Source organism: Aulostomus chinensis, chromosome 12 (genome assembly GCF_037954235.1).
Source record: "Aulostomus chinensis isolate RoL2024-O1b breed Wild chromosome 12, RoL_Achi_v1.0, whole genome shotgun sequence".
Taxonomy (NCBI): Eukaryota; Metazoa; Chordata; class Actinopteri; order Syngnathiformes; family Aulostomidae; genus Aulostomus; species Aulostomus chinensis.
In genome coordinates, this window is record NC_141331.1 from 19,660,144 (window position 1) to 19,686,644 (window position 26,501).

The 26,501-nt window shown below is 42.9% G+C and overlaps 2 protein-coding genes across 3 annotated transcripts in view; both read left to right on the forward strand.

Moving 5' to 3' along the window:
- Window positions 1-11,618, forward strand: part of rif1 (replication timing regulatory factor 1) — a 22,317-nt gene extending 10,699 nt beyond the window's left edge. Inside the window, exons 19-35 of the mRNA XM_086220755.1 lie at window positions 3,068-3,175; window positions 3,294-3,443; window positions 3,729-3,828; window positions 3,911-4,197; window positions 4,365-4,567; window positions 4,700-4,793; window positions 4,876-5,007; window positions 5,210-5,352; window positions 5,438-5,527; window positions 5,606-5,660; window positions 6,454-9,291; window positions 9,426-9,554; window positions 9,637-9,723; window positions 9,891-10,006; window positions 10,089-10,239; window positions 10,322-10,448; window positions 10,760-11,618. Of these exons, the coding sequence (XP_086076881.1) occupies window positions 3,068-3,175; window positions 3,294-3,443; window positions 3,729-3,828; window positions 3,911-4,197; window positions 4,365-4,567; window positions 4,700-4,793; window positions 4,876-5,007; window positions 5,210-5,352; window positions 5,438-5,527; window positions 5,606-5,660; window positions 6,454-9,291; window positions 9,426-9,554; window positions 9,637-9,723; window positions 9,891-10,006; window positions 10,089-10,239; window positions 10,322-10,448; window positions 10,760-11,043 (5,094 nt within the window). The 3' untranslated portion in view covers window positions 11,044-11,618. The remainder of the gene's footprint in view (window positions 1-3,067; window positions 3,176-3,293; window positions 3,444-3,728; window positions 3,829-3,910; window positions 4,198-4,364; window positions 4,568-4,699; window positions 4,794-4,875; window positions 5,008-5,209; window positions 5,353-5,437; window positions 5,528-5,605; window positions 5,661-6,453; window positions 9,292-9,425; window positions 9,555-9,636; window positions 9,724-9,890; window positions 10,007-10,088; window positions 10,240-10,321; window positions 10,449-10,759) is intronic.
- Window positions 11,619-14,120: 2,502 nt separating this feature from the next.
- LOC147252432 (uncharacterized) lies at window positions 14,121-24,559 on the forward strand. 2 transcript variants are annotated; one of them, XR_015118844.1, is made up of 16 exons: window positions 14,121-14,173; window positions 14,362-14,516; window positions 14,746-14,767; window positions 14,891-14,973; window positions 16,264-16,376; window positions 16,578-16,619; window positions 16,750-16,776; window positions 16,902-16,973; window positions 18,585-18,650; window positions 19,515-19,541; window positions 19,706-19,750; window positions 19,849-20,025; window positions 20,742-20,838; window positions 20,999-21,108; window positions 23,002-23,121; window positions 23,877-23,892. XR_015118844.1 is itself a non-coding variant. In XM_086221314.1 (14 exons), the coding sequence occupies exons 2-14, from the start codon at window positions 14,441-14,443 to the stop codon at window positions 23,889-23,891; spliced, it is 744 nt and encodes a 247-aa protein (XP_086077440.1). In that variant the 5' UTR covers window positions 14,121-14,173; window positions 14,362-14,440; the 3' UTR covers window positions 23,892-24,559. The 2 variants fall into 2 exon arrangements, 1 of the variants encoding a protein (XP_086077440.1); XM_086221314.1 differs by lacking the exons at window positions 20,742-20,838; window positions 20,999-21,108 and having other exon boundaries at window positions 19,849-19,884; window positions 23,877-24,559.
- Window positions 24,560-26,501: the final 1,942 nt, after the last annotated feature.

Genomic DNA, 26,501 nt, shown 5'->3' on the forward strand with positions numbered 1-26,501 from the left:
CCCCTCGACCCTTAATGGACAAGCGGTTTGGAGGATGGATGGGTTCAAAGCAGCCATACAAAAACAATTCAAGACTGACCTCATAGTAGACATCAGCGAAGCACAAGCTGGGAGGATTTATCATCTTTCTGTGTGTTTTCTACTGTGAAGGCATTTTTCATGTTAAAATCTGGCAACGTCCAGCAATACATGACATCGGATGCAGACCTGTTACACCTGTATGGCCTGCATTGCTTTGATCAGGAAGAGACAAAAACAATCCATCCAGAGTACAATGAGTGCTGGCATGCAACTTACGCAACAGATCTCTGCCCATTAGATTTATTGGGTTGTTTTCAGGGATCCGAGACGGGTGGTCGACCTCTGACCCTTCAACAGTAATGTGTGTTTTCTTTGACATCTGCTCCTTTTAGAGGCACTCCAGAAACTCCTACTGTTGTTATAAATTTGTTATTCAACTCACACACCTGCTCTGTAGCTCTCAGCTGACAAAGTGGCTCCCCTATCAATCAAAATATAAACAACAGAATCACGAATTTCAACTGGCAATGTTGGGTCCTCTGTGGGGGGATTGGGAAAGTCTAATTACCGGCGCTTGAAGGAAAACATTCGGTTCTGATCCTGTGTTCTCATTTCCCCTCATGAACAACTGTACTGGACATAAGGTGGCTGTGGCATTTGTGGAGAAGGAGGTGGCAACGGGGGAGCTGGTGGTGCTGGAGGCAACGGCGCGGTCAGATTTGGGGCTTCCTGGTTGAGTTGCGCTGTTTGCTTCTACACCCAGCAGCCCAATGACCCCGCTCTTCGCATTTATGAAGTGCCTTTCTTTTTCTCCCCCTGTCTCAGCTGTGTGTTGTTTGGAGCAGCCTGTGTATACAATTGTCTGTGCGACTGTCCCTTCTGCATGACAGAAGAAAAAGTTTGATTTCCATACATTGTGAGAAGGGCAGCATTCCACGGCCTAGTGGTCCACGTAGTGTTCGTGATTTTTAAACTCGGTGGCGATGTGCGGCTCTAAACATTGCGTAAGCGTTTGGACGGCATTGCTTTTTTCACCAAGCATGCATCATGGCTTTAGCACACACGGACGTATCGCTACCATGCTGTTGTATAACTCTATGGGCCTCAATGGATAAAAGGAAAAAAGCAGTTTCTGACAGAGGCAAGTCATGTCTAGAAATCCAGTCAGCACATTTATCTGTGGTGTCTCTCAATTCCACAGACATCCGTTCTCAACTTTTTGTTCTTTTTCTTTTCTCTCACTCCTTGCCGCATCCATCCATTCCACTATGCAATTCATCAGGTATTCTCTGTCTCCTTGCTTGTACTTCCCACTCTGACATTTGCACACATCTCTCAGACAGCAGGTTCTGATCAAATGTTCCTTCGTATGGCCACTCATTCTCAGTCCAATTAGGCATTTAACTGGGAAATGGCTCGGCACATCTCCAGCCTATTCTTCTACCTACCACTCCATTCAGAGTGTCACTATGACACACGTGTCCGAATCCTTCAGCTACTGCAGCTGAATGTGTTGTTTTGTTTTGTTTTTTTTTTACATCATCAGCTTGCTGATGACCCTTTTTTTTTTTTAAGATTTATTTTTGGTCGTAGTTTCTGCCGCTTCTTTTGGCTTTCGATCTACTTTGGACTGATGACTCCCCGTAAGATCAAATATCACAAATAACAATGCACATACAAGCTCAAAAAGAAACAACAGCACATGTGCAAGCATACAGCTGCATTTAAGGTCTTCTCAGCCTTAATTTGACCTCCAGAGTAGAGAGTGAGAGCTGCTAGTAGCTTGAATTAGAGTTTACTGAGAAGCTTTATTGTAAAATTTAGTCGGCGCTAGGATGAGCTTGTCAGGTTTCTCTTTCATATAACACAAAACAGCTCTTCTCTCTTTCCTTCTTTGGCCAAGGACGCACCTCTATTGTGGGGCCTGATCAGACCCTACTCCCTAGTTCCTGCGACAGTTCTCCCCGCAGAAACTGTGTGGGGGGTGGGATTTTGTCCTTTGTGGGTGCTTGGCCTTACGCAAGAGTTCTGAATCAGTTTGCTCAATTCACAATAATTCAGTGCTTCATTCTCCCACCTCCACGTCTGTTTGCCAATCAACTGATTAATTTGAATGTTTCACACTAGACACTGCTAAGACAACTTTTAATAACCAACCTTCACGTGGTTTTACTTTCTGTGGGCCTAAGCAACACGGTTTCTATAGCTCTCGTCAAACAACCATCCGGTCAATTCAAGTTAACAAATAAATTTGTAGAGGAATTTTGTGTGATGAAGGAATTCGTCAGACATAAGAAACAGGCTGGGGACTCAGAGACTGCTCACACCGGACACTTAAATGTACGTCCATAACAGACGTACAAGGTTTGCTGTGAGATGAGGTTGAGTCGAACATCTGAGTTCAACCCCTTGTAAACAGTCACACTAGTAATGTTGGGCACTGCACCGAACACCTAACACCCGGTAGGAGCATCCAGCACAATGTGACCTTGGTGGAGTCTAAACACAGCTACGCATCAGGATAACGCTGGTGTCCTAAGTGTCAGCTGTACTGTCAGTAGTATTCTAACATTGAACTTATGGAAGACGCCACAGGTTCACCCCAGCCTCAGGTCAAGGCCCGGGGTCAGATCAGCTTTTATCCTTATGCGGTAATTATGAGGGTGAGGCCCTCCATTTTTGAGTTTAAACTTTTGTTATTGCATTATGGGTTCAGGACATTAAAGTCTGGATGCGATAATGTTTTTTGATTTTGGTCTTAAAAACATTCAATGACTTCTCATTTTTCACTTTGCTGACATCCATAGACAAAGACTTATAATAATTCAATTGATATCAGAAATAATCATTGATGAGAGGCTCGAAAAATTGATTGGGACATTTTTTTGATTTTGTTTTTTTTTAACTGGTATTTTATATTTATGATGTCGATGTCTCTCTCAGTTGGAACTGGAAGTACAGTGGTGATTTTTCTCTGGTCATTTTCTGTTTTTCAGTCAGGCAGAACAAAACCATTGAATATAAAACTTGATCTCCTCTCTCACAGTCTAATGAAGTCAACCAAGGTGACGCCCTGGAGCACAACTTCAGTGCTATGCACTCTGCCCTGTTGTTCCCCGTCACTCACCTACTAAGTGGAACACCTCTGCAGCAGGTTTGTTGAATAAAACAAACCAGCATGATCTCATACTGTCCTCTCTTCAAATCCAAAGATGGCGTCACCAGTCTAAGGTCTGTGAGAATATTCCGAATGGTTCCTCATTATTTCTCAGGTGTCCCAGAAATCGATGTTGTCCTCATGGTCCAAACTGTACAAGGTGTTTGCACGCTGCTCATCGCTGGTGGTGACAGCTGAGGAAAATATCTGCTGTGAGGAGCTCTGTGCGAAGATGGCTGTTACCATGAATAGAGATGCCACCAAGGTGAGTAGAAGATGTAAGACTGCATTATGCTAATGGAGGGAAAGATAATTACACTGTTAAACACAAAGGTTTAGCTTTTAAAAGCTTTGAACTTGGTCAAACAATCATGTAAGGGATAATTTTTCTCTTTTTTTTTAATAATTTTTTTGGTCTGCTTTTAAACCTAAAAGAATAACTCTAGTTCACATCTTGAAGTCGAGACCAGAAAAGAATGAAAAGCCATAATATGAGGGCAGTAACGTATATTCAGAATAATTTGGGGGTTTCATTTGTTTTATCGTCCAGGTTCCTTCAACATTAACCGCTGTGGCCAGTATCATCCAGGTCATGGTGGAGTGTGTGGACTTCTCCCCGTTCACACCGCAGTTTCAGCAGAAGCTGAAGTGTAAGAAAAACTCAGTCAATCTTTGTTCGCATTCATGTAATCCACACCTTCCTCTCAACAGTCGACTGTTTCTTTCTTCCAGCTCCTCACACTCCAGTGAACTGGACAAGAAAGCGCAATAAGGCACTGGGGAATTTATCCTCCTTTCACTCCCTGCTGGTCCTATGCTTGGATGTTTATCTGGAGAGTGAGGAGGCCTCTGAGGCCACCGGTATGGCCCTCCTCTCCTGCCTCTCTGCCCTCTTCACCAATCTGGTCCTTGCTAACACTGTCAAGGAGGTGCTCACTTCTGTGATTCAGCCGCTCACTGTCTTCTACAAGCAAGCTGCTGTTGAGCCGCCAAAGTTCTCCGAGCAGATTGTGGCCAAAGTGGGTTCTGTCTTAATTCTTGATTGGAAATCAGCTTACTAATGTAGATATGCTTTAAGGAATCCTCATATTGTTATCAATAATGGCCTGTTTTAATATTTACAGACCGTGTATGCCTAATATTGATGAACTTCACTTTTGGCTTTTGTCCCTGTCTGCCTCTGTAGCTGGAGAATCTTCTTGTTGAGCTTCTTGGCTGCCTGCAGAGCTGCTCTACTTTGGCCTACGACGATGATCTCCTGGCTCTGCTTTCTCCTCTGCTTTGTGTGTTGTTCCCACATAAGAACAAGCAGCTCCGCACGTCAGTCAGTCACTTTTGGAACTCCACCTTTGCCAACTTCCATAGCCTCACTTATCCGGAGGAGCTAAGGTGAAACTCTTCAGGCCATTTTTAACGTTATTGTCACATAGATTCATATTGATAAATTTATCTGTAACTGTATCTGCTACGTGTTGACCGCTATGATAGAATTAATTCTCATTTTCTAACATTTCCTTCCAGACCAGTACTGAGCCAAGTGAAGCAGAAGACCCCAATCATTCTTCCTGGCTTTGAAGTTGTCAGTGTTCCTGATGAGCTAAGTGGAGAGTATTCAGTAAGTAACCACCCTACTTAGTGGAATACTTTTACCTGCTCTTGCTCTTCTTGGCTGTGACTGATAGTGTTTCTCTCCTCAGAGTGAGAGTTCTCAGTTGGGGACCAAGCTCAGCGGGATGCCAGTTTTGTCCTTGGGTAAGAGGGACTCACTGCTGACTAAGGCTACTGAGGTGAAGGACCGGAACTCCACAAGGACCTCCAAGGTTGTTTCGGTTAGTCCATTCTAAACGTAAATATGTCTAACCTTCAATACTTTTTACATTGTGGAGGATGTAGTACAGTGTTCAAATACTCAGCCTCCGTAAGAAGAGGTGCAGATTAAAAAAATATATATATGTAAGGGTATCCCTCCCAAAAAACTGAGGGCTTTTGTTTCATAATTGCACAACTGTTTTCAATTGTTCCCCTCTGCAGACAAAGCTGGATTTTGGCTCCCCCAAGCCTCCCCGCAGAGAGGTTTTGGAGGAAGAAGCCTCGATTGATTTTGTATTCATTCCCCCTGAGACAAAAGAGAGAGTCTTGACAGAGCACCAGAAGGAGGTGAAAAGGACCAAAAGGTTTGTCAGGTTTTTCCATCCATTTCTCTGAACATATATCAGAAGTGCACTTTATCTATCTCTTGTGTTTTTGTTTTTTGCTCAGGGTTGACATTCCTGCCATGTACAACAACCTTGACGCTTCTTTAGATACAACGGTTTTCAGCCAGTTCACACAGAGCCAAGAGGACTCAGTGTAAGCTCCCTGAATCAACAAGAACTCCCCGCTCTCCCTTAAAGCAATTTTCATAAATTAAACCATTTTTTTCTACAGGGGAAAACTGCCAAATGAACAAAATGCCCAAGTTGCAACTGAGTCTCCAGGCAAGGTAATAAACATACAGTCCATTATAAAGCTTTGTCTGCTGTATCCTCTAGGTGCCAGAGGAAGTTAAAAAAAAAAAAAGCAAAATAAAGCTCCCATGAAAACTGTCACAGCAAATGAACCAACTTCCCAAATGGTTGCAATTCTACAGTTTCATTTGGCAAATGCTTTTGTCCAAAGCAACGTACAGCACAAGCAAGAATTTAGACTGGAGGGAAAGCCTTAGTAAGTACAGCAAAGTGCGTCAAGCTTGATTGACCGCAGGTGCTGCCTTCTAGTGGCTATCACATACCTTACACATGAAAAAAGGCCTTCGCTGAAAGAGTTGTCTGTAATTTACTTTTAAACACCATCAAAATCCAGGGAAGGTTTCGCCATAAGCCTTTTCCTTAAATTGCACTGATTTTTTCGATGTCCAGTGATGTCACGTCTTTCTGGATCTGCTCGAGTCTGCATTTCCATGTGTTGTTTACCTCTCAATGTAGCATATTCTTTGTCTCAAGAAATTTCTTGAGCTGTATGGGCCCTAGTATGTTGGGAGAACTGAAAGACTAAACAGAGTTGAACCTAAACTGCCACAACTTGAAGTGAAATCATTTATGTTGTAAATATCTCATACCACATACAAAAAAAACCTGCTTCCTTATTATTTGACAACATTCAGGTGTGGTTCAGAGGATAGTTTTGTATATTTTCTTGAAATTTCAAAAGGAAAAGTGTATATTGCGTTCATTTTCATTTAAATATGTTTATTTGGATTTTGTTTTGTGAGTGCCTGCTTTTTAATATATTTCCAGGTTGCTGATGAAGCTGAGGCACAGGTTCCTGAAGTTCAACCCAGAGAAAGTCAAGACAATGCAAGCCCCAAAGCCATGGAGAATAAGATGGATAATCAGGAGATACGAGAGTCGGCAGACATTCCCATGGAGGAGGATGTCAAGAGTGACGATGCAAGAGACATGGACACACAGGTTCAAGAAAGTCAGAACGTCTCTAGATCTTCAGATTCAGTCTCAGGAACTCCTCAGAAATCAAGTAGCAGTCGCCGCCAGGCCTTTATTACTTTGGAGAAATACACTGAGGGAAAGCCTGCCAGTCCCAGCACTGCCTCTACATTTTCAGGTCCCCTAATAAAGACCTTCAATAGCCAGGAGCACAGTAATGATGCAAGAACAACCTCTTCACAGGCTTCCCAGAAAGCTAGTGGTGACATCTTTCAGACAGGAGAAACTCACACGACCATCATTGCCCCGGAGTCTCCTCGAACACCCAAAGTAGATGGTGGGAAGAAAAGTGAGCCTGTGAGGCTAACTGAGAGAATGGAAAATGATACAACAGAGGATGAAGATGTCATCCCAGACACCCAGACTCAAGTAGAGGAAAAAAATAATACAGGCACGACTGCAGCGTTAGAAGAAATCCAACCATCGGGTCAAGAATACGAATCTCAACTGATGGATTCTCAGTGCTCTTTGACCCAGTCGTCTCCAGCTGAACCAAGACGGTCAGGACGCTACAGAGTCAGACCTCTGCTGCCTGGAGATGACCCTGAAGAGCTGGATGCCAAATACACACTAAAAAAGAGACGTTCTGGAGAAGAAAATAAAAGCGAATCCCCAGGATTGAGCACACTGCAGAGTAGACCAAACACAAGAAGCAAGCAGACCGCAGAGGAAGAGGGAAGACTACGAACAAGGGCTCAGAGAGAAAAGGGCGAGTCGAGTCAAAGTACCCCTCAGAGTAGAGCACACAAGAAGATCAAACTGTATAGCAATTCAGAGGAGCTCCTTCCTAAACCTGAATACAAACGGAGGAGTACCAGAGTTCTTGAGTCAAGCCAAAGCGAGCAACCATCTGACTCTCAGTCTGATCATGAAAGCCAGTCACATGCTCGCCGTGGTCGGAGGCGCAAGTCCTCATTGGAGCCTGAGCAGGGTTCTATGAAGAGCGAGGTTTTCTCTGACAAAGAGTCAAGCCAGATTGCCACACAGGAGCTTGTTGAACATAGTCAAAGGGTTGAAACTGAACCAGTGGTGGATTCTCAGGTAGTTAGTGCTGCTCCTCTGACAGGCGGTCAGTCCCAAGAGTTTGATCTCGTAAAAGAGACCAGAAATGAAAAAAGTGATTCTCAAACAATCACCACCTCTCCAACTGAAGCTGACCCACCTAGTATGACGAACCAGTCGCTTAATGAAGCAGATAAAAAGAAAGATGAGACGATAAAATGTGCAGATAGTTCTTCTCAAGAGGACTCTCAAAAGGTGACACAGTCTTTGAACAGCCAGTCTCTACGCAGACCAAGAAGAAGTAAGGCGGTGGAGGGTAAAACTGAAAATGCCGATTCATCTAGAAGGAAGAGTAGGTCTAATTCTCAAGAGGTTTCAGCTGACAGTCAGTCTGAGGTCGTACATGAAGGTAGGACCAGAAGGAGCAAGGCACATGAGGAGCAGTCAAGTCCCAGCTTGGCTCCAGAAAGCTCTCAGTTGTTAGATGTGGCTGAATCCTCCCAAGGGGGCAGATACCCAAGACGAAGATCATCTCAAGCATTGGTAGCCAATATGGAGTCCTCAGAGTCTGAATCCTCAGAAGCAAGAGAAAATTCGCAACTGCTCAAAAAGAGGGGGAGGAAACCTCGGGTGCAGTCTCAAAGTCCTCTTACCATTGTATCCAAAGATAGACTAGATAGTAAAATACCTGAGAATGTTTCTGATATGTCTCAAAGGACAGATTCGCAAAGCATGGAAGCAAGTACAGTTGAAGAGGATTCAGCAAAAAGCCAAGATTTAGAGGGTTCTGAATCAATCCAGGTCACAGGTAACATTGAGGAGCAAAGTAATGAAAGACAAATGGAGGTTATAGTCTCAGAGCCTGTCATCCAAGAACCAACTGAGCCAGACAACATGAAGAACAAATCACCCAAAGTGTCCCCTCGTAAGAAGGCACGTAGACGAAGGAGATCGAAAACAAAACCTGGTTATACGTCTTCACAAGAAAGTGACACGGGAGAACTGGAATCATCTGAAATGCTCGAATCAGTTGACACAGAACAGGTTCAGGGGGTCTTGCCTAGTGAGCCGTCTGCTGTGAACATACAGACTCCCTCTAGTGAGACGACTGAGGAACTTCAGGTCTCCGAGTCTTCAAAGGACAGTGTGGCTGAAGTGGTTCCAGTAGATGAAAAGGATTCTCATTCAGACCTCCAGGAACTCACTCCAGGTGAGGTAGAGGAACCTCGCAGCACTACCTCGTCTGAACAAAACCAGGGGGATTGTCCAAATGTTGTAGATGAACCAAAGCAGGAGGAGTGCACAAGTCCACCCTTGGATGCTGGTAAAGACGACGAAAAGGATCAAACCTCCATCTTGGAGAACGATCTTGTCCTACATGTGGGTGATGCTCAAAGTGAGGCTCTTGACACGTCAGTAACCTTGGAATCTATGAGCAAAGATATTTTCCAGGATTCTCCAGCCAAGCAGAAAGACATGGAGACGGCAGTCATGCCTGATATTGTACAAAGCCCCAGCAGTGGCAGGACAAGAGGAACCTGGTCTCCTTCAGCCTCACCTTCCACCAGTATTCTGAAGAAGGGCCAGAAAAGACCTCTAGAGGAGGAGACGCCCTCACCTCTTGTCAAGGTGAGTGAGATGGTCTCAATTTGGAATAATCGTGCCTGCTCCAGCCGCTGTCAGACAGGAAAATGTACCTTTTTTAGAAAAGAGTTTGTTAATCTGTGAAAGTAAGTTGTTTTCTTTCTCGTTTCCTGTTGCAGTCCAGACGCGTATCATTTGCTAATCCGATCCAGCAGCAGGAAACGGCAGATGACATTGATCGTCGCAGCCCCGCCATCAGAACCAGCTCCCCCAGAAGATCCAAGACGAGCAGCATCCCACAGCCAAAAGTATGAATGTGTCCAGTGCAATTTCCATGAGATCCACATGAACCATCCGTCTAACATGGTCAATGACTGCTCTTCTTTTTAGTATGTCACTACTCCAACAAAGGGCCTGCTGATCTTTAGTCCCAGAAATCTTCACAGTCCAGGTTACAAGAGCTCCAAGAAATGCCTGGTATGCACGTGACTGAGTTCTTCTATACATGTTAATACTGCATGTTTTATTTCTCAAACAAGATGAAAGAGAATTACCTCTTCATACCTGCATTCATCTTGATCTTGAGTCGTATGGCTGCTGTCCGTGTGGATCTGGTGTGGTCACTACCAGTTTGTCTTTTCCAGATTTCTGAAATGAGCCAGGAGCCACGTGCTGTCTCCAAAGACTGTATCTACCCTGCCCTTGTTGGCTGCTCTGCCCCTGTAGAAGCTGTGCTGCCTCAGATATCCTCCAATATGTGGTGAGCACAACATAATCTGTTAAAGCCAAAAGACACACTAAACAAAATGTTAATGATAACATGCCATTAACTTTCTTCTTAGGTCTCGGGGTTTTGGGCAGCTTGTGCGAGCCAGAAACATCAAAACGGTCGGCGACCTCAGTGCTCTTACTGCCAGTGAAATCAAGGCTCTGCCCATTCGCTCTCCGAAGGTCTCAAATGTCAAGAAAGCCCTTAAAAGCTATGAACTGCAGGTATTCTAGGGATCCTAGCAAGAGATGGGGATTTTTAAAGTGGAATTGATTTGATCGATTGATTTGAGGACTTGTCTTCTAGCGTAAAGGACGAGGTGTTGACGAATTGAAGAGCTTCGATGAAATGGAGATGATGACCTCTGAACTGGAGGAGACGAGTGCTCCTCGGCACCAGGATGAAGAGGAAAAGAACTCAGGCGAGACTCTAGGTGAGGGAAACGAATCGAGTCAGCTTGTGCAAAACAAACTTCACTTCAACTTTACTTCAGTAAATGGGTGGGCAGTTGAACAGAACCAGGCTGAAGGCAGGTTTATGCTTGTGTAAGCTGCACTTACATCGCCTAAACACTAGTTGGCAGCAGGGCATTCATGACACAGTTTTGAGTTGCCCCAAGGATAGTGGCAGTTAAAATGGGGCAAATATTTGGGGATTTGGAGCTAATAAATACTTCAACTTTTTTTTTTTATTGAGCGCCTAACTGTTATTGAGGTGTGTTTTTATTTTTATTTCTTTTTGCAGCCACCAAGCTAGTGGATGAGCCAATTCCAGTCAGAAGCAAGTTGGAACAGGATCGCTCTGTTCAAGAGGCGCTGGACTCACTGGTCGGAGAGCAGCCCTCTGAGGGACTGCCCGACCCAGAAGGACTGCTGGCACAGTTTGATGCCCTGAACGGCAGCATGACGCCACTTGAACTCAGTCGCTGTTCACCACAGCAGCTTGTTCACATACACGATCAGCTAGGAGGCCTGTTGAGGCGCGTGGTGGTGGAGCTGCAGACACGCCTCTCCCCGATGGATGACTAACCCTGGAAAGACGACTGCGGCTGCTGCATGAGGGGGAGAGCGCTTCTTAAACATCAGAGAAAGACTTGGATTGATTGAAGGTGTTGGTTAGGATGGACATATTAAATCGACACAATTTTACAAACTTTTTATTTTTCTCTAAAATATTTTTAAAGAAAGAAGTGCTACAAACTTTATTTTTCCATTTGCAACTGCAGCATTTGTTTTTTGGGGTTTTTTTTTTTAGAAACAAAGGGAAGCACAGTCACACTTGGGCTGTGTCAAAAATCTTTTTAATAGTTGTATTCTCTGGTTTTAAAGTTAGTAATAAAGAATGAATTTAAGATGTGTGTGTGTAGGAAAAGTCCCCACATGCAGTCTACACCTCTTTGTGTACTCATTCATGTCTCCTGTTTGACTGTTTCTTGCTTGTTTACAATTCATCTGGAAGGACGTGTAAATACTGTCGTTTTTTTCTTTAGTTTTGTAAAACCTCAACCTGCTCAAATGTAATGTCCTAACATAGATGCTCATAGGCAGTCTGAACATAGGCTTTTATTTGTGCTTTTAAATACTTCAATAAAAAACAGAATTGACATTTTAAATGACCATCGTGACCTCGTCTGTCTTCATCTTAGAACAGTTGGTATTGTGTGTTCTCATCTATTTCTAAGACAATGGTGTCATTGTTGTGGCAGTCATCAGTTCAAGTAAAATGATGGTAGTTGAACCAGAATTGTCTCCTTATTGGTACAAAGGTTTTATTTATAACCTGATATTTACAATGCTCAGGGAAGTTATGATGGAACATTGTTGATGGCGGTGCAGTTGGCATGATTTCAGGCCCTGTTCAGCGAGCACCTACAAGTGCAGCACACAAATCAGCAAGGATCGTCTAGTAGTCCCACACTTCTACAAAGTATTCATGTACTGCTGGGTTTAAGGAGTTTTCGTTTCTTGTTTGTGTTTTACTCTGATAAATTGTGATTCAGTGACATTTCGCTTGTTGAGGTTGATTCTTCATGAACCGATTTGCTTTTACAGCCTGTTAGCCACCGCTACATTTGTACTCTACAACAGTGTTTCCCAACCAGGGGTACGCGTACCCCTAGGGGTACGTGAGCACATTGCAGGGGGTACGTGGAAAAATTAAGAATTTATTTCCACAATAATAAAAAATATTCTTAGTCATTTCATAAGTCCGTCAATAAAATGGTACGTGTGCGCTATGACTTGTTTCCCTGGGGAGACAATAACCTGTGGCACAGCCATACCAAAATCAAACAGCGGGAACCTGTTTACCTGCAGGTAAACATGGATAAATGGCTGAAACGTCCAGTTGCTGTGGATCCAGGAGGGGGAAAAGAGCCCGCCAACAAACGCAAGAAAGATTCCAAACCTAAACCAAGGCAGTATAGTGAAAACTATATTTTATATGGATTCACTTCAACGTCTGCGGACCCACCGCAGCCTCAGTGCTACTTTTGCGGTGAAGTCCTGGCAAATAACTCCATGAATAATAACAATATTATAATATATAAGTATTAATAATACAGTATTAATAATACAAACATTTACTATAATATTGTTTCTTATATTTATAATTTTTATTGCCTAGAAGGCAACATAATTTTATGTTTAATTTGAGTTAAATAAGAAGATAATGCCTGAATATTAAATGTTCAATTTAAGAAGATGAAATAAAATGACTTGCGTTGAATATTCAGTTGTGTTATGTTCTACTTGTGGAGAATCATGAACACGTATGAGTGAAGGGGTACTCATGGTATGACAAACAGGCTCAAGGGGTACACAAGACAAAAAAGGTTGGGAACCACTGGTCTACAAGACCTGTAGAGCCATCAAGAGGGGACGAGGCTGATTGATACTCTAAATTGACCGTAGGTGTGACTGTGAGTGTGAATGGTTGTTTGTCTCTATGTGTTGGCCCTGCGATGGACTGGTGACCTGTCCAGGGTGAACCCAGCCTCTTGCCCAAAGGCTGCTGGGATAGGCTCCAGCCCCCCCTCCTTGACCCTTAACAGGATAAGAGGTAGACGATGGATGGATGATGGATAGATCATCACATATAGCACCACAATTATTCAGGTAATTGCACAGTCTCCTTAGATTTTGGCTACAGCCCAAGAAAGGCACTATTATGTATTTCACCACCCAACATGAAGTCAAGGATGTTCCTCTGCAGTGACGCATCCTCACTACTGCAAATATTGTCATAGTGTTGGTGTAAGTACTGAATACTGTGTGGAAACAATTCCAGGGACTAGAGGAAACTCTTATTTGATCCTCAGCGCTTTTAACTGTTGGCACAGATATCATAGTATCTTTTCCATTTGGAAATTAGCCACTTTAAACTGAAGGGATGTTCTATAGTGCTGCAGGGATGATGTATTTTTGTAGGCCAACCAGGTATTTAGCATCACTGTAGGTTCTCTCGACCAGAGATAAAGATTTTTTTTTTCCACTGGATTTTTGATTTGCAGATTAGAAAGAAAGCTCTGCGGCAAACCAATCTTCAATAACAGATCATCTTCGCGAATGAACATCACTTTTATGATTCTTGAAACGTAAATTAGCTGTTAGCTGCACAAGGCTAACATTACACACACTACTCAACTGTGGCATTATTTTAATGTCACCCTTTAGTTACTTATTAGCTACAACTGCTACTTTTTCTTGCTTTTTTTTTTGGAAAACACTTCAAAATACGCAAAAGTAAACTAATGTGTTTTATTCCATGAAATGACATGCGAAATGAATCTGGGCATGTGTGAACTACTGCCCTTATTTCATGCATTTATACACAAAAATATTCAAAAATTTGAACTTAGAACCGGATGTTCAGCAATGCTAAGAAGTTTTAGGGGTAATTCTTTGGGTTTTTGAAGCTGCTGCACACCACGTACAGTTGGCCTATTTTTTTTTTTCTGGATGCAGCATCCAACCAGCGTCACAACCAACCGCGCCCATCGATGATATCACGGTGTGCTGAAGTCAAGAATGACGAAACACCAGCACTGATTTTAATTTATGGCACTTTGTTGTTTCTCTCTTAAATCACTGACGCACTTCACATCCCTGTTTCGAGAAACTCTGCTTACTGTCTCTCCACGGTTGACCTCACTTTAAGGTCTTTGCTCCTCACTTCCATGGCTCACAGCCTGATATCAAAATGGAGTCACAGTAATGGTGATATAATACTATATGACAGAAGGTCTAATTACTTTATTTCACTGTTTTATCCACGACGGCACGGCTCGATCCGCAGGCTTCTTTTTGGCTCAATATGTAAGTAATTATCTAATTATTTCTGTAAAGTGCTGCCAGAGGCTGGGCTGCAAGGGGAGTCCGACTCAGCGTGCAAGCTTAGCAGATTGGAGTCCAGCTTTCCTGGACGATGACCAGGAGGAGAAGCATCTCCGCTGCAGGACAAGAGCTTCCTCACAGAGCTGCGAGCAGGAGGCAACGCCGAGGTAAGGCTCAGACGTCGATGCGGGATAGTAGCGTTTATGTGGCAGGATGTTAATGCTGAAAGCCTGTATTTTGTTTTTTCTTTTAATACCTGAGAGGGATTTTCAATTTCTTTTTAATGAACTAAAGTAAAAGATAATAATAATAATAAAAAAGCTCTTTGGATTATGAAGATGTTTCTCAAATTTACTGTATCAATGGTGACGTTTGTCCTTGTCTGCTTTATTCCAGGAACATTGATGAAAGCCAAACTGTAAGTGCAGGAAACAAATACAATTCAATTTAAAACTTTGTTAAAAGTCAAACATTTGAATGGAGAATTCATGCTCACCACACAGCTGGGTCCTAATTATTTTGTCATGGATGTATGTTGTAGGGTGGAGATGCTGCCTCAGCTGGTGCTGGCATGGACTGCCTTGCTCAGCGGCCTGCAGACGGCCACCTACTCCGCCTCGAGCAGTGAGTACAAACGGGAGACGGCGGCATCCAAAACCTCAAGACAAGACAGTAACGGCCCGTCCGAGCTAGCTACACCTCCTTATCTGTTTGGCAAAGAATAACTTCTCACTCTTATTGACACCCAAGTTTGTTGGGGTGTTGCTACGACCACCTGCAGCAGAGTTAGCGTCCTGGTGACCAGGAGCCAAATCTGAACGACCGTTTCATCTCGGCCTGTCTTGGGGGAAATGTGTGCATACCGCCTCTCTTCATCTAGTCCATCCAGCTTGTGAAGAAATCCTTTTCTTAACAGATGATTTGCAGATCAGACCAACAAAAAACAGTGATAATCTTTAGTCAATCAATCTCTGGGGTCCCAGCAGTCTACCCAAAAAAAAAACTACAGTATATGATGAATTAGGAATTTGGAAGATTTGAGAACTAAACAAATTTTCTTCTTCAAAAAAAAATTCCTTCAAATTTTAGGGCTGAGGTATGCCTACGACTGGAATTTTTGTGGTAAAATGTCAAGAATGTAAAGGTGCAAGGGTGAGCGAACCAAGAAAAATCCAATAGAACACTTAAGATTTAACGTTACTGTGTACAACCATGGGGAGGAGTAAAGTAAGGAAGCCATTACTTTAAAAGAAGTAACCAGTACTGCGTGATCTGTCTCTTTCGTCTCGTCTTTCCCAGCTGTCCAGTCTGTATGGTAGTAAATGGAAACGTGAAAATGTTAGTGAAAACAAAACTCAGCCATTAACTTGCCAAAGTAGGCTTTTAATTCCCAGGTGTAATTAAGTTAAAGTAGCATATTGATTGGTACCGGCTGATAAAAGAGGGTTGTAAATTATTGTTGGGGGGACATTCAATAAACAAGCGTTTGAAGTGTGAGCTAACAGGTGGATAAATGGTTCCTCTTGAACTTGTTTTTTTAACCAATATAACTGAAGTTGAAGTAATCCAGTATATTGATGGGGGATGACAAAGAAAACAAGTTATTTGAAAAATAAGGGGTTTTTTCACTGTCATTCATTGGGGGGTTCATCACAGTACACCGCAAACTACAGAACACCACAGGCTGCATCATAATTCTCGACCACTACCAGTATACATGCTCCACACAGAGCTCAGCAAACTTGCAGTACTTCTAAAGTGTAGTGTGAGAGTGGATGGTATTTAGCTGCCTGGTAACATCGGGGACAGAAGGTACAGACAGTAATTAACAGGACCTGCAGAAGCTGCTGAGAGGAAAGTAGGCGGGTCACATGGTCCCAGTGTGGTTATTACTGTTGGGTTTCGTCTATGCAGGATTCCCATCTGTCCTAGAGAGCAGGAAGTCATTGTGGAAATGTGATGTCTTCTTCCCACCTCCTCTTCCTCCTCCTTTGTTTCCTCCAATCAAACACAAAGCAGAGCTGATGGTAACAGACACACACACACACACACACACACACACACACACACACGTAGGGCTCTTATCCAATACACGTGGGTTTTTAATATGAGATGTCCGTTTTACTGCACATAGCTAAAAATGTGAGACATTATCAATTTAGCAAGGTCATAGCACATTGGGTGACTCTCCAATAACTCATGTTTGGTGTGTGAACGTGTCTCCTCAGGTTGATATAACAGATTACATCACAGGACCAAAAGGCGAGAAGGTACGACAGACCTCAGCTATGAGCTGTGGCTGTTTTCAGACCACAGCTATTGAAGATACTCCTTCCTCTCATTCATTAGAACTGTTGTTTTCGTTTCAATGTCAGTACAATGTCACGGTCTGTGTTTAAGGGCTGCAGAGGACCCAGAGGACCTAAGGTAACATGATACACACAGGCACGCACGCATACACAGAACAGAACAGAAAAGGTTTAGCAAATAAAAAACCGTGGCTAAATTGTTCTTCCACAGACAGGTCATCTGAGGTTTGTACTGTATTTCAGGGCCAACCTGGTGTGATGGGTCCAGTAGGAGAACGAGGACGACCAGGAGTTATGGGACTGTGTGGTCAAAAGGTTACAAACGTTTGTCCATTTCCATGTGATCACACAGACGTACAGCACTATAACTTGTAAAGGCAGCAGTGTTTGAGTGGCTCCATTGCAGAAATTCTATTTTTGTATCATGAAATGCACAACCAGGGCTGCAGGTGGTGCAGTGGTTAGCACTGTGGCCTCACAGCAAGAAGGTTCCAGGTTCAAGCCCCAGCTCAGGCACAGGATCTTTCTGTGTGGAGTCTGCATGTTCTCCCTGTTCCTGTGTGGGTTCTCTCTGGTACTCCAGCTTCCTCCCACAGTCCAAAGACATCAAGAGGGGACTAGGCTGATTGATTCTCTAAATTGACCGTAGGTATGAATGTGAGTGTGAATGGTTGTCTGTCTATGTGTTGGTCCTGCGATGGACTGGCGACCTGTCCAGGGTGAACCCCGCCTCTCGCCCGTTGACGCTGGGATAGGCTCCAGTAAGCGACCCTTACTAGTAAGGAATAAGCGGAAGACGACGATGACAACCATCAGGTTAGCCAAGGCATCAGTGTTGTAGCTAACAGGTCTGTAAACAAACAGGTGGATGGGGGGGGGGGGGTCAAGTGTCATTAGGAGGAAGAAGGGGGTATGTAGGGGTTCCTGCATGTATGTACCAGGGAGGTGTAAGTCAGTGTTTTGCTGCTGAAGAAGTGGGGACAAGTAAAAGAAAAACACCACAAATTGCCTTTGCAGTACCAGTTGATAACAATACTGCATTGGGTATACAAACCTTGTAGCAGCAAGTCCACAGATAAAATATGAACAGTTGTGTGTGCGCGACTGATTTATTCTGACACAATAAGGCATAAAAGTGCTAAAAAAAAACCCAAAACAAAACATATATTTTCAAGTGTTCATGGGACCGACCCATGGAGAAGTCTTTTGAATTGTGATCCTTCAGATCCTTCTTCGGGTATCTCAGTGTTTCCGATATGGAAGCCAAGCATTTGCAGCACGCTCATGCTTGACTTGTCGGCTCTGCTCCACTGAGAAAAAGCAGAACTCAAACTGAGGTACTAGGAACTGTAGTGGAGGGAAGCAGTCGGGGGGGTCCTCCTGTGGTCTTGAGTGCAGGTCCACAGGGTGCAAACATGCTCACTGACCTCAACACCAAAGAGGCAAACATCACAGTGACCTTAAATGACAGCAAAAGGCAGTGGTACTACGTTGATTCATCTTTATTACTCTCAGTGTGTCTTTTTTTGAGGATATTTTTCTTCTTTATTTACAAAATTTAACAAACCAAAACCGTGACTCAAACCTGCAGTATGACCTCAACAGTGAGCTTGCTGAACTGTTAATGTGTGCTGCAAGTCATCCAGAGGGCACAGGACCTAGACTTCACAGGGGTTGAGCCTGTTTGATAGCCTCGGTTATGACTTTGAGTCCAGCGTGCGACGATTAGCAAACTTCATATATTATTACACGTCTTTTAAACCTGCATGTTCCAAGAACTTAGAAATCATTGAAGAAATAATTCAGTTCCCCACGTCCACTCCTTGTTGCAGGATACTGACTCCTCGTTCCCGTGTGGATTCCCTTTGTCTGCCATTTTTACATAAACACATAGTTTTCGCTCATATGGAACAATGTCTTCCACAGGGAGAGAAGGGTGACCGAGGCTGGAGGGGCCTGTATGGACACATAGGAACTCCAGGGATGATAAAGGTAACGATAACTAACTACATTACTACATCAGCTACAACTACAACTGTTTATACTCATGATGCATGAGAAATGGAATTTATATGGATATGTTGACCTGACAAACTACCTATCACTTGCGCTCTGATTCCACTCTCTAAACACCAAAATGAGGACACGTGACGCCATCTGTCCACCGCCTGAAGCCATAGTTCACTTAGACAGAGCCCCGTGTTGTTAAAAAGCTTTTTGTCCATTTACCAGTGTCTGCTTATTATTTTGTTCTTACTACACTAAAATTATGAAAAATAATTTATTAGTTATCCATTTTTAATACATATTTAATGAGCACTTTTATGTGTGTGTAGGGCCCCTACTTTATTTATATGAATTTAATTGATTTCACATTATTCACGTTGCTATTTTCAAATTGCAAGAAGGCATAAAATTTAGTTTAATTATAAAGATAAAGATTAATTATGAAGATAATTGTGTGTCAAAATACTAAACCTAAAATACATTGTTTTGCTGCAACACGACTTCAGAAAACATCTTTATTTGATACACATATGCAGAAAAATCCCACCTTAAGCATTTTAAGGTGGTTTTCGAATAAATGTTAGATTGTAATGATGTAAAAATGAACATTTCTCTCAAATTTCACAAACCATACCTGAGTATCAGTCAAATAGTTGTGGACCTTATATGGCAGCATCTTCTTTTAAAAATTAGCTCTTATAATATTTAAAATTCTTCCACCAAATAGCAGTGCAAAGAAAAAAAGTCAAAACTATGTGTATAAAAAAGGAAACCCACCACACATTTTATTTGATTGTGTGTGTGTGTGTGTGTGTGTGTGTTTGTGTGTGTGTGTGTGTGTTTTTGTAGGGCAGTAAAGGTCAGCAAGGATTGTGGGTAAGTGACGATTAAAGGGAAACTTTATTTTTTTCAACCTGGACTCTATTTTCCCAGTTTTTGTAGTTCCTAGTCGGTTGACGCTGTATGTCTTCTTTGTGTTTTAGAAGTGGTTAACCAATGACATGTATTTTTCATCCTCGTGTCATCTATTTGTCTTTCAGGGCGATAAAGGCTCGAAAGGAGACAGTGGACTCAAGGGAGAGTTGGTGAGGATTTTCTTCCATGTCTGGTTGCTAGAACTTTGACATTAAATTAAAAATAAATAGCAAACAGGGTGTGCTGATAAACCTCTGTGTCTTTGTAGGGTGATCCAGGCATCATTGGAGGCCCTGGAGAGAAGGTAGACGACAGATAAAATGTTTCTCTAACTCTGAATGTGAGTAAAGTTTTGCTGTTCCAGGGTTACCCAGGCCTCAGGGGCCAGGCGGGGCAGAGGGGTGAGCAGGGATCCAGAGGGGAGCCTGGAGGCAGAGGAATCATGGTGAGTATGAACAGAAGGTACTAACATACCTCAAGTCAGACCGTTGTCCGTTGTTAGCAGGTTTGAATATCATTATTCTGGGGAGGAAAGATGGAAACTTCAACTTATCCATTTGTCATGAATAACTCACTCTGTTGTTTAGGGAACATGCCAACTTTCTGGGAAATATGATTGTTGTTGGCAGCACGGCGGTTCAGTGGTCAGCACTGTCGCCTCACAGCAAGAAGGTTCTGGGTTTTAGTCCCTGCTTGGGCACGAAATCTTTTAGTGTGGAGTCTGCATGTTCTCCCTGTGCCTGTGTGGGTTCTCTCTGGTACTCCAGCTTCCTCCCACAGTCCAAAGACATCAAGAGGGGACGAGGCTGATTGATACTCTAAATTGAACGTAGGTGTGGATGTGAATGTGAACAGGATCAGCAGAAGAAAATTGATGGATGGATGGATGGATTTTTATTGTTTGTTACTTTAACTGCAGACAAGCAGGCAGATTAACATTACTGAGACTGCCATCACAGTTGACTGCTAGCTAGCGTACTTGCATGTACACTAGCAACGCGTGCAGGAGTGAACTTACTTGAATTAAGAAAACACAAGTTGGTCAGGCTTAATGCTATTAACCATCAACTGTTGACAACAAATATGTCTGCCTGTGCCACTGCAAACCAGCCAGAGATGAAGTCTGTGTGTCATTGAGTTCATGCTTCCATCTGTGTGTAGGGGTCAAAGGGAACTCGTGGGCTTACTGGGAATGTGGGTCACCCAGGTGCAGCAGGACTGCCTGGTCTGACAGGGGAGCCAGGACTACCTGGACAAGGTGAGTGACAGCGGGAATATTGCAGATTAACCAGAGAGGAAGGTTCTACTTCTTTAAATCTTCTACTCTTAAAATAAGGCAGGCATTCTTGTATTGTAGTCTAATACAGTATGTGTTGTTATACTGATCGGCCATGGTGTAATCATACCGTGTGTTACAGTGTACATCCTACCAGGTCTGCAGGGAGACATGGGGAGCCGTGGTTCTCCAGCGACATGCAACTGCTCACAGGTTCAAACACCAGAGCCCCAGTGGGACAAAGTCCAGACGGTCAGTAGGTTCCCACAGCAGTAACCTGACTGAGGAATATATGATAACCATGTGTGTATTACAAGGCTGCGTACTGTGACAACATTTAAAGCAATGCTTCAACTGAGCTTGTGAAGACTTCTTTGTCAAGTCAAGTCAGTTTTATTTATATAGCGCCAAATCACAACAAAAGTTATCTCATGACACTTTACAGGTAGAGCAGGTCCAGTACCACACTCCTTCAATGAATTTACACCCAACAATTCTCCATCAGCAGCACATCCTGCAACAGCGGCGACGAAAACCTTCCTTTTAACATCAGGAATGTCGAGCAGACCCAGGCTCAATGGGGACGGCCTTCTGCTTTGACTGGTTGGGTTGAAAGAGAGCAGGAGAGCTGGTCAGAGTCAAAGACAGATAATGGAGGAAGACAGAGATAAAGAGAGAGAGAAAGGGAAGAGACTGATGGACAGACGGGGATGTGAGCAGGTGGTGCTACGGGTGGCAGCTTGAGCCTCTTCAGGTTTGTAGCCTCCTCCAGCAACAGCATCAGTCAGGAATCTGGAATGTAGGGAGCCTGAAGGCTCCAGAGAAGAAGAGGAGTTGGTAACACATATGAGTATGATTTATAGATAACACATACAGGAGGACAGACAGGAAAGAGAGGAGGAGAGAGAAGCCCAGTGCATCATGGGACATCCCCTGGCAGTCTAAAGCTGTAGCAGCATATCTAAAGGCCAGCCAAAGTCAGACTTAACTATAAGCTTTGTCAAAAGGGAAGGTCTTAGGGGGATGGCACAGTGGTGCAGTGGTCAGCACTGTAGTCTCACCGCATGAAGGTTCTGGGTTCAAGCCCCAACTCGGCGGCGGGGTCTTTCTGTGTGAGTCTGCATGTTCTCCCTGTGCCTGTGTGGGTTCTCTCTGGTACTCCAGCTTCCTCCCACAGTCCAAAGACATCAAGAGGGGACGAGGCTGATTGATACTCTAAATTGACCGTAGGTGTGACTGTTAGTGTGAATGGTTGTCTGTCTCTATGTGTTGGCCCTGTGATGGACTGGTGACCTGTCCAGGGTGAACCCAGCCTCTCGCCTGAAGGCTGCTGGGATAGGCTCCAGCCCCCTCCCCCCGCCCGCGACCCTTAACAGGATAAGCAGAAGAAAATGGATGGGAGGTCTTAATCTGCTCTTGAAGGTAGAGAGGGACCTGGACCAAAACTGGGAGACTGTTCCACAGGAGGGGAGCCTGATAACTGAAGGCTCTGGCTCCCATTCTACTCCCATTTCCCATTTCTGCATTTTTTTGCGACTCCTGAATGCTGAAAGACCCAGACAGATACTTAGCTTGAAGCCAATGGCATCCTATGGCCACTGACTGTCAGTTTACAAACTCTCAAGTGCATCATCAAGTGTGATGCATGTCTTCTCTGTTCAGCCGTATGCTCAGTATTCCATAGATACATCAATTTGACTAAAAGACAAGCTAATTATAACACCTATGGTTTGATGCTCGTTTATAGAAGTTTCACAGTTTGATTTTGTTGAGTTTAAATGTTTTCGGATTAGTGAGAATATGATGTTGGTGGCCACAAGACACCATTAGCTTCAAGCTAAACATATGTAGCTCGCTCTTTTTGATTCAGGATTCACAAAGAGGTAATGCAGGGGTGGAAAACCTTCATTACCATGAGACAGAAATGGAAAAACATTCTTTCTTGGTGAAGTGTCAGTTAAAGATGGCAGGTGATTTTTTTGTTTTGTTTATCTGATCCGATGATGGCATATGACACAAGAGGGTGCTTTACATTTAGTTAATTTTATCATTGCTGGCTTTAAACATCACAATGTGTGAAGTCAGACACACAGTTTCAGTTATTTGTCATCAGTATGATGATCCCTCAAAACATTATGTCTCTAGATTTTTATTGCAGACACAGAAAAGCAGATGAGGAGGCTGCGGGGGGAGAACGTGATGGTGCTGCGGACAGACCGGCAGGCTCTCTACCTCTACACTCAGTCCCAGTGGATCAACATACTGGTGAGCGCTGTGTAGTGGGATCAAACTGGGTCAGACAGCACTCATTGTCACTTTGGATGGAGACAGTAAATATGATGTAAGGAAACTGTTCCATAGCTCATGTATGTGACCACATTCAGTTAAAGACACTACAGCTGTCATTTACAGTACACATCAAATACTACATATACCATCGTGTAGCCATAAGAGCCACAGCTGCTGTTTCTCAACTCTTGGTTTGGGGTCCGGCACTGCTCATTGAGCCGTGAATTTTTTTTTCCAAGTTTAAGTTCAATTTTTACGTTTGACTTAAAAAAAAAAAAGAAAAAAAAGATTGTTTGTCAAAAACCATAATAAAATATAAAATATATGCAAATCATAAAATAATGAGTGATAAATAATATAAAGTCCAGCTTCCAACAACACCTTAAATTTGAGACACTCATTGAGTTCCTTTAGGTTTTGGTGTGGTGAATGATGACATAGCTGTTGAGGGACACACCAGTAGTATTAAAGAACCTTATTGTTTCTATCGATTTAAATACAGGGCTCCAGCCTGAATAATGTATAATTTCAATACTTACAGCTTAAGTAGAGTATTAGGAGTGAATAAATTAGCATCAGTCATTTGGGATGGTTTTTTATGAGCTTAAGGTGAGCCTTGAAGTAGGAAAGGTTGAAAACACCTTGTTTAACGTACGTTGACAGGTGCTTGGAGGTGACTTTACCCTCATTCTTCTCCTTCTTGTGCTGCTGTGCTGCTTCCATCGATCCAGGAGCCGAGACACTGACCCTCCTCTCGCCCTCTCAGACTGGACCCAGGACTCTCGTTGTCTCCAAACTCCTCCAGTGGAGCTGCATAACAGTCCAGAAAGGGATTCTAAAGGTCAACGTGAATAACCGGGCACTAATCCAACCATGATGTTTGGCTCATCCTCTCTGCAGCTTCACTTCCTGTTGTTCTGTTACAGATTTCATTGAATCTGAAATTCACTGTGAATGATTTACACCCGCATGTAATATTTCAGCCTGACCCTAATTATTTATTCATTCTCACTCAATAAAAAATGAATTATGCAGAATGTACAGTTTAAAACAAAATACAAACTCGTTTTCAGAATACACAAACAACAGGGAAACTAAATTAAAAAAAAACATGAATAGAGTATAATTTGTTTATATTACAGGTTATTAAAAACCCTGATGCAGCATGAGATGGTGGAGTTTCTCAGTCTTTTTGCTCTTGCGGTGAACAAGCCAAACAGTCCTTTTTCCCTCTTTAGGGAGGGAGGGGGGTGTCTTGGATTGGCCTCACATTTGTCTTTGTGCGTGTAGATGGAGATGCAGAGGGATGCCATTGAACCAGGTCATTATTTTGTCAGCCTGCTCCTCTACTCTGTCTATGGTGCCTTGTTGCTTTGTTGAACAGCCCACAAATATTACAGTCATTCATTCATTCATTCTCCTCCTCTTTAATACACTTAATAAACTCTTCTTCTCTGAATAGTGTTGTATGAGGAATTTAGAATTCATCATTTTTTTCATGTATCACTGCGTGTACCGTTGATTCATGAGATAGATTGATAGATGGATAGATAGATAGAGAGAGATATATAGATAGATAGAGATAGATAGATAGATAGATAGATAGATAGAGATAGATAGATAGATAGATAGATAGAGATAGATAGATAGATAGATAGATAGATAGATAGATAGAGAGGGATATATAGAGAGAGATAGGTAGATAGAGAGAGAAATATAGAGTCAGATTCCATTTACATGTATTGAAGGTACTAATAGTGATCCTCCAGTTTTCTGTTATTTCGTCTTCATAATCCCATATTTTTGTCTTGATGCCAGAGGTTGCTGAGTGAGTTCGACAGTGAATTACTGAGTGAGTGACTGGAAAAGTTCCACGTGCCTGCAGCATCCACAGAGGAGTTGTCTAAGCTTCACTGTTGGTAATACAGCAGCTAGAGGAAGAGATTTTTCTCGCAAAATGTGGGATATTGTTGTTCTGTGTCTGTTCAGTTTTACATCTGATGGACTGTCAGAGCAGGAAAAAACTGTAACAAGCAGAACTGGTGACTGTAATTTACTTAAAAAAAAACAAAAAAAATCTGACCTGGCAGCTGAGTGGTGATTACAGTGGTTACTTAATCTTTGGGATGTGGGTTCATGGCCAGCTAATAGGGTCAATCTGATAAATGATACATCTTTACCAGATGGGACAATAGTAATATTTTCATTAATCAGACTCCAGAGGATGATCGGCCGCCCTCCAGTCTTCCTCAAGGGTGGATGCCGTTGACTTTTACTTCCAACGGGGTTGAAGACGTAAAGGTTGGGAGCTGTTTCCTCTTTAAGGAGGAGAAACCTGTTGTCTCCTGTAGGTAATGAGGTGAGCTGGGAGAGAACCAGCCGCCACCACTTCCTGCATTGGACCAGCACGCTTTGCCTGTTACAGTACCATAGTAAACAGGTTTGATTAAAGGCTCACTACTCTTGGAGAAACATTCTTGTAACCCAACTTTAATACGCAAATCAATCATCTGAGAATGTGAGTGAAAACTTTTGTTCTTCCAACTATTAAAGCATCTCTAGATTAACAATAATATGTTTTCTGCTGCTTCAGTACTTTTCAGAGACGGATAATACTGAGCCACTGCAGACAACAGATGAATATATATTATCAAGGAATACACACAATGCCCACAACTGCAATCATCTCTGTGTAACAACTTGTCCACATGGATCTCTGACCCGGCAACAAGCCAGATATTAGATTTCCCCTGGTCTTGATTCAGGCAATCATTGTTCTCACAGACTGTCACTGACTGCATCTCATTTTTGAAAATCCAATTTTGCGCCGCCGTGTCTTCATGCCATGAGTTTTATTTAAAGCATCTTGACATCTGTATGATGAACTGAAATCTCACAGTTGGAAACATTGTCTCAAGAGGGCGAAACATTCGCAATGTTGCTGTAACTACTTTATTTGGCACCATCATAAAAATAAAAGTTTGTCCAACTGGAGTAAAGTATAAAAAGTACAACATGGTAATAAAAATAAAAGGGGACACCTGAATGTCCATAATAGGCATGTCAATTCATTTAAAAAACTCAATCAGTAACACGTTTTGTAATTATTTGATGACATTTCAATTTTGAGCATCAAGCATTTTAAATATTTTAATTCAAATAGCTCCTACAGTATTAGTGTCTGGCTCTTTCTGCACTCTGAAGTCACAAAGATGTGATGCAGCCGTTGAAGTATGCCTCTTGAACTCAAGACCATGAGTAGAAAGTAGAGAAGCGCTGGTTGCCCAGCCAACCACATTCTAACAGTTTTCAGCATGCCTGGCCTGGTGTGGAAGTTCTTTACTGTGAGTAAAGAG

Coding starts and splice junctions, on each gene's coding strand:
- LOC147252432 (XM_086221314.1), top strand. CDS start 14,441: ATGACCAGGAGGAGAAGCATCTCCGCTGCAGGACAAGAGCTTCCTCAC. Junction 18,651..19,514: donor GAACTCCAGGGATGATAAAG/GTAACGATAACT, acceptor GTGTTTTTGTAG/GGCAGTAAAGGTCAGCAAGG. Junction 19,885..23,001: donor TTGGAGGCCCTGGAGAGAAG/GTAGACGACAGA, acceptor TTATGTCTCTAG/ATTTTTATTGCAGACACAGA.